Source organism: Harpia harpyja, chromosome 20 (assembly GCF_026419915.1).
Source record: "Harpia harpyja isolate bHarHar1 chromosome 20, bHarHar1 primary haplotype, whole genome shotgun sequence".
NCBI classification, from domain to species: Eukaryota; Metazoa; Chordata; class Aves; order Accipitriformes; family Accipitridae; genus Harpia; species Harpia harpyja.
In genome coordinates, this window is record NC_068959.1 from 21,194,867 (window position 1) to 21,201,907 (window position 7,041).

The following is a 7,041-nucleotide window of genomic DNA, read 5'->3' on the forward strand; positions in this document are numbered from 1 at the left end:
GAAAACAGAAAGCTTCTTGACGCGCTATCTTCTACAGTGCCTTAACTTTATTGTAAAAGTTTTAGCCTATTTTACTGTAAAACCACAAAGAGTACTTTTAATTGTCTATGACCTTACACTCAAAAATCTTGAAATGTTCATTTCAACTTTATGTTATGAAAAAAATAATAATACATTTCTCAAAGCCCACTCTTTACAGTATGGAGAACCTGTAAATTCCTGGTCAAATATGTGAAATGTGCCAGTGTCAGCCATTTCTAATGTAATCAGCTTCTGCTTTTTATTAAGGAATTACTTTGCAAGAACCACTTCATTTTGCTTAATATCTGTTTGGCCTGGTATTGAACAGGCTGCAGAAAATTAAGACATTATTACAGAGCCCTCTCCATAAGAAAAAAAAAAACACCCACCCCCCCACCCCCGAAAAAAAAAACAAACCACAGAAAAGGTGATGTAGGAAAAAGTTATCTTGCAGATCTGCTTCTGGTTTTCAGTATTTCCCTTAAGATTCAGAAACAGTAGCACTCACAATCATACATCAAGTCTTGGTGTAATCAACATGCAACACAGTGCTCCTCCTCCATCCATATCACAATTACAAAATAGCTACATGAATAAAGTATAGCTCAAGAGGAGGGTGGTTTTGCTCTCTCACAGAGAAGCCTTGTAACTCTCTGGTAATTTTTTGGTGGGTGTTTTGTCTTTTCATTCTCTTTTCCCTGTGAGGATGTTAGCCAGTGAGGACAGACATGCTTGTCTTTCTCCTCACTTACTGGGGAGTGAGCCAAGGGTTTTGATGAGAATTGACATTTAGTTCCATCCCCGTGTTTGCAGTGCAAGCTGCTTCCGCAGGTCTGAGACCCATGTCTTCGGAGGGGGGAGCTCTGCCCTGCAACAAACAGAGAATGGAGGCTGTCATTTGGGTGTTGAAGGTAAGCAGGCATCAGCGAGAATCTTAGAGAGCATGTCTTACACTACTGCATGTGTGACACTGATGCCTTGAATAAAGGGATGAGAAAGAAAACTTCACTGTATCGCTGTAGTGATTAACTTTTGCTTCCTTTAGCAACCTTGAACCTTTGGTTGTACGAATAACATAAGAAAACCTTCAGCTTTGTCAATGGTATGCGCCAAGGCACCAACAGACAAGAGGCCTTGGGCCCTGATGATAAGCCTTGGGTCCTGCTGAGTTTTTGTAATTAAAACCTGCCAAGGCCAACTAACTAGGAAAAAGAGATGACCCACACTGCGCATGCCCAAGGGCCCGACACTACGTAAATGATAACATGAATATGTATATGATTAGAACAATATAAGCTTTGTTTGCTGTAGGTAACGGTGTGCACGCTAGGAGGAATTATCCCCCGTGCATCCAATGCTGCAATAAAGAATGCCTGCTTTCTAAAACTCCAAAATCGAGTCTTAGAGAGTTTCTTCGACTGGCTTTTTTGGTAACAACACCACTTTTCTCTACCCAGAGCCAAAGAGGAGGTTGGACCAGGCGGTGGGTCTCCGACCTGAATGGGGAAAATCTAAAGCCAGAAACCATCCACCCCTGTGGACAACACAAAGGCACTACTGCAAAACTTTCATGAGTCTGAGGAGGTAATTTAAGATGGTAAGAGCTCAAGATAAAACCACCTTCTCACAAACAGTAAATGTGGTTTAATGTTGATGTATCAAGGTGGGTCCTTTTCTCCCCTGAGTCTACTGCGACTGCAGTTCTGAGAACCTGCAGTCAAGTGAGTCCAAGCCGTCAGTGGCTGTGAAATACGAAAATGTTGTGGGGTGATAAGATGGTGTTTGTGGGCCTTCAGCCTCATATGTGTTCATTGTCCGGACTCTTGTGAAGTGCTAGATGTAAACCCCATGTTTAGAGGGGACTTGGACTTAATGGGAGAGTGAGGAGAGAAGGAGCTGTTTCAATGACCACCTTTTGTCTCCCCCATGCTCTATAAACAGCCAGAGTTTACAGGGCTCACTTTAAGTTCACAGCAGCACTGAGAAGAGAAGTGCTGGTATGGTCTGGGAGCACCGGGCTGGGTGAGGAAGGCACCGGGAGCGTGCTTTGTAAAGCCCCAATAATGACATTTTTCTGGCCAATACTTTTCATACAAGCCACAAAAATATATGGGAATTTAATGGCAGAGGTCCCCACTCCAGCAGCTTGAAAGACAGCTTGAGTTCACCACTGCCACCACTGTGGTGAACAGCACTTGGCAGTGCCGAGCACCAGCTCCTAACAGCAGTGCAGGAGACACCATCAGTGACATGACACCCCTTTGTACCATTGTCCCCACAGTCCCAGTTAATGCTAGACAGGACCACTACATTCCCGGTGCTGCTGCCTCCGTGAGGACGTGTCCCTAGGAGCAGTGTCGTTCCTGCTGTGGGTGCCTACGGGCTGTACACAGTCCATGGACAGGACCCACTGTGCGGCTCACACATACATACCCTTTACTTCTCATCTTCTCATGGTGCAGCTGCCCCCCTTTGTGGTGACACCAAAGATTTGATCTAATGTGAATACTCACGGCATAGAGCTGGATGCAGAGGGGTGAGTTTAGTCAGCACTTGGGGAGCAGCTGAGCCATGCCAGATCCTCCTGGGAGGCCCCCGCCAGTGGCTCTAAGACCCTCTCTACCCTCTCGTCCTGCCTCAGTAGCTCCTTCACCACTAGCTCTGCAATATCAATAGTCTTTACTACCAGGAGTGAACCCCTCCACCCCAGCGTGCTGCTCCCTCCCTGCTCCCCTCCATCACCTCGGCCCAGCCAGGTCCCTCACCTGTGCAGCCCAGTTGCCTTCTTCTCCAAGGTTGGCCACCTCTTGCGAGCACACTGAGCTTCGCTGGTCGCCCTGGCTGGGGGGCAGCCCAGCAGGAAAGCAGGGGAAGAGGGGCCTAAGGAACTGAAACTCACTGTTGATGGTCCCAGTGGTGAAGCAAACATCGTACATGTAGCTGCGGGGCAGGGAGCCTGCGGTGCTCTCCGTGGCAGCCTTTGGGAACGTGGGCAAGGTCTCCGCCTCACTCCGCCTGGCCCGCCACACCTTCACCACCACGACGGCCACCACGGTGGCCAGGAACACTGCCGAAATGCAGGCCAGGCAGGAGATGAGGTACAGGGTGAGCTGCCCGTCGGGATCAGCAGCCGGTGCCTCCTCGCTCAACCGCAAATGGGCGTCAGAGAAGCCGTCCACTAGAGCAATGCTGAGGGTGGTGGTGGTGGAGCGCGGCGGCTGCCCGCAGTCTCGCACCAGCACAACAAGCCTCTGCCGGGGTGCGTCACGCTCTGCCATGGCCCGCACTGTCCGCACCTCACCACTGTGCAGCCCCACGTGGAACAGCCCTGGCTCCGTCGCCTTGGCCAACTCATATGACAGCCACGCGTTCTGCCCTGCATCCGCGTCCACTGCCACTACCTTGGCCACCAGGTAGCCCGCGCGCGCCCAGCGTGGCACCAACTCGCCTGCCACTGCGCTGCTGTCAGGGGGTGGGTGCAGCACGACGGGTGCATTGTCGTTCTCGTCCCGCACAACCACGCGTAGCACCGTCTGTGTGCTGAGTGGCGGCGAGCCACCGTCAGCAGCGTGCACCTCCACCTCGAAGGCGCGCACCTCCTCGTAGTCCAGCGGGCGGAGGATATAAACATCCCCGCTTTCAGAGTTGACCGACACATCGGGCTGCTCCTTGCCCTCCTGCCTCACCAGCGTGTAGTTTACATGGGCATTTTTCCCTGTGTCAGCGTCCGTGGCGTTCACAGTGCCAATCCGCAGCATGGGGCTGTTGTTCTCCGTGACCGACATGGTGTAAACCTCCTGAGTGAACTGTGGGGGATTGTCGTTCACGTCCGATATCTGCACAAAGATGCTTTCCTGAGAGCTGAGCCGTGTTGTGCCCCAGTCCATGGCTGTGATGGTGATGTTATACTCTGCCATCCTTTCCCTGTCCAGTGCCGCATTAGTTCTCAGCTCATAGTAATTATCGAAAGTGGGGGTAAGACTGAAGGGCAAGTCCCCATCGATCGAGCACTCCATCCTGCCATTGTCCCCGGAGTCCCGGTCCCGCACACTGAACAGGGCCACCACGGTGCGGGGCTGGGCGTCCTCGGGAATGGAGGCGGTGAGGGAGGTGAGCACTATCTCTGGGGCATTGTCATTCACATCCAGGACCTCCACCTGCACTTTGCAATGTGCAGACAGCCCCCCGCTGTCGGTGGCTTTCACCATCATCTCGTGGTTTTTTGCTTCCTCAAAGTCCAGGTTGCCCACAACCCGTATCTCCCCACTGGCAGGGTTCAGCTTGAAAAGCTGCCGGGACTTCTCCGATGTCTGGGTGAAGGTGTACCGCACTTTCCCGTTGGACCCTTCGTCAGGATCCACAGCCGCAACTCTGACCACCAGCTGCTCCTGGGGGCTGTTCTCAGCCAGGCGCACCTCATAGATCTCCCGACCAAAGACTGGGGTGTTGTCATTGGCATCTATGACCACGATCCGGACTTGAGCCGTACCCGACCTGGGTGGTGAGCCCCCGTCGGTGGCAATGAGGAACAAATTCAGCTCCGGCTGCTCTTCACGGTCCAGCTGCTGCTCTAGGATGAGCTCTGCATATTTTGCTCCACCTTTTCTTGTTCTGAGAGCAAGGGAGAAATGCAAGTTGACTCCAAGGCTGTAGTTCTGCAAACTGTTACTACCCACGTCCTTGTCCTGGGCACTTTCCAGAGGAAAACGGGACCCGGGAGGTGCTGTTTCCAGAATCTCTAAAACCATCTCCTTCTCTGGGAACACGGGGGAGTTGTCATTCACGTCACGAACCTCCACCTCCCCTCGGATCAGCTGCAATGGATTTTCAAAGAATATCTTAAAGAAGAGTGTGCAGGTATCACTCTGCGGACAGATCTCCTCTCGGTCCAGCGACTCCTTTACTGTCAGGACTCCGGTGTTTTGATTGAGGTGGAAAAGCTGCTCGTTCCCCTCGGACACAATGCGGGCCTTGCGAGCTGCGAGCTGGCTCGGAGCAACGCCCAGGTCGTTTGCAATATTGGCGACAAAGGAGTCCCTCTCCATTTCCTCCGCCAGAGAATAGCGGAGGGTTTCAGCCCCGCTCTGACACACACAAACGCACAGAATAAACAAGATCACTTGCCTCTTGCTGCCTCCGCTCTGTCTCACACACGCCATTACTCTCCAGAAAAGCCATCCGCTGTCCTCCGTGGTTCCCAGCATTTTTAAGCAGCGTCCGAGGCAGAGTGGTGTTTGTCAGGAATCCCGGGCTAAGGGGGTCTGAAAGCCCCCGAGCACCCCGACGCCGCGCCCCGCCGCCCTTCCCGAGCAGCTCACACGGCTTTTTCTTGTCTCCCTGTGCCTGCAAACCCGGTGCGGGCATTGGAACCTGCCGGTCCGTGGCCAACACCCCCACCCAGCGTCGCAAGGGGGAATATTTCCTCTGCCCTCTCATCCGGGACAGCGCTGCTGGTTTGGAGTTTGCTGCTTGAATCTGCACTCTCTGTGCCAAACCGAAGCCGAAAACCGCAGTGTAAATGCTCTCTTCGTTTGGAAGCAGGCTCCCTCCCCGCATACCTTGCGCTGCTCTGGGTATCACTTCCCAACTCGCAACCGCGAACTCTTCATACGCAGTTTTTGAGTTTCCTCCGTTTTGTGTAGGCAGTGCAAGATCTGCCGCTTCCACAGGATGCATTGCGGGATTTTCCTTCTCTTCTCTACTTGTTAACAAGCACAGGACAGTTATAAGTGGGGCGGGTCAGAGAAGCACCGCTACTGAATATGAGAGCTGGTGCCAGTGGAAGGTCCCGAAAGCAAGTGCTTCACCACCACCCTAGCTCACCATCACACTAGAATGATAATGTTATTCTAAGACACATCATCTTAATGTTGTTTTCTTCACATTGTGTACCGCACCTCGCCCGAATTTCACACAACTTGAACGGTTTTCTGTGTGAAAAGCGTTTTTCTCATTAATTGACAGAAGTATCCTCCCCTGCTGCCTGCTGATCCTTGCACCCACGATGAGGTGTGTCACTGTGCAACACATTCGTGAAAAATGTCCCCAGCATCGAAATGCTGCAACCTGTTTTCATGTTTTGGAAGTATGCAGTACTTTGTCCTCTGACGTTGCCGCACAGGCTTAGAAGTACTTTAAAGGTCCCTGTACTCAGAGGTCGAACCTGAACTCCCGTACCTGTGTAAGGATATACGGCCAACAGCTATTTAATACAAAAGGCAAGGAAACAAACTAGAGAGCTCATTAATTAAGCCCCCAGATACACAAACGCTAACGAGCAGGAGCTAACGGAGACAACCGCAAAGACCAGGGACCTAACGACACTGATGGACTGGCCATTAGAGGAACCATTCAAGTGTAAACTGCGAGAGGTTCAACCATAAACTTTGTAAACGATGACGGGGGGGTGGGGGGGGGGAAGTAAGATATTATCATGGATTATCAGAAAGGGTCTCATAGGAAAGAGCAAACTGATTACGAGAGGTTCGAGGGGGGTGTCTAGGAATACGCAAAGCTTATTACGGGATGGTTAGAGGCAGGATCAAACTCGGTAAGAGGGAGAGGTCAGGAGTGGACCTGGGAAGAACAACCGTGGGGAAACGGAGGTGGGAGGGGAGAGCGAGGGGTCCTGAGCACGGCCTGGCAGTACAAGCCGGGATCTGTGCCGGACACCGGTCAGGCACTCAGCGCCGGCCCTGAGGGTTGATTTATACCGCGACTACTCCTGTGGATCCAGCGGCGAGCTCCGGCAAATGCCCACGCAATGTCCTGGTGATGCGCACAGCTGCCTCCGAGACCAGTCTTCCTCTCACAGAATAAAAAAATGGAGGAGAAAACAAAATACAGCTTGCACTACTTATTTTTGGTTCGAGCAATTTTAATTCAGCTTCCACAATAAAAGGAACCACGTTGTTTTTTAAATACAGAAAGTATCCTAACCTCCTTGGGTTTGACACCTTTCCTTTAATTTCCTAGTTTTTTCCTTAATTGTTTTTTCCCTAATTGTTTTTTCCCTTATTT

General features: G+C 51.6%; 1 protein-coding gene across 1 annotated transcript; it reads right to left on the bottom strand.

The window, feature by feature from the left end:
- Positions 1 to 645: 645 nt before the first annotated feature.
- On the bottom strand, positions 646 to 6,334 carry LOC128154959 (protocadherin beta-15-like). Its single transcript, XM_052816311.1, has 2 exons — positions 2,787 to 6,334; positions 646 to 889 (listed from the first exon to the last, which is right to left on the bottom strand). Exons 1-2 carry the CDS (start codon positions 5,223 to 5,225, stop codon positions 770 to 772), a joined length of 2,559 nt encoding a protein of 852 aa, XP_052672271.1. The 5' UTR covers positions 5,226 to 6,334; the 3' UTR covers positions 646 to 769.
- Between the last annotated feature and the right edge of the window lie 707 nt (positions 6,335 to 7,041).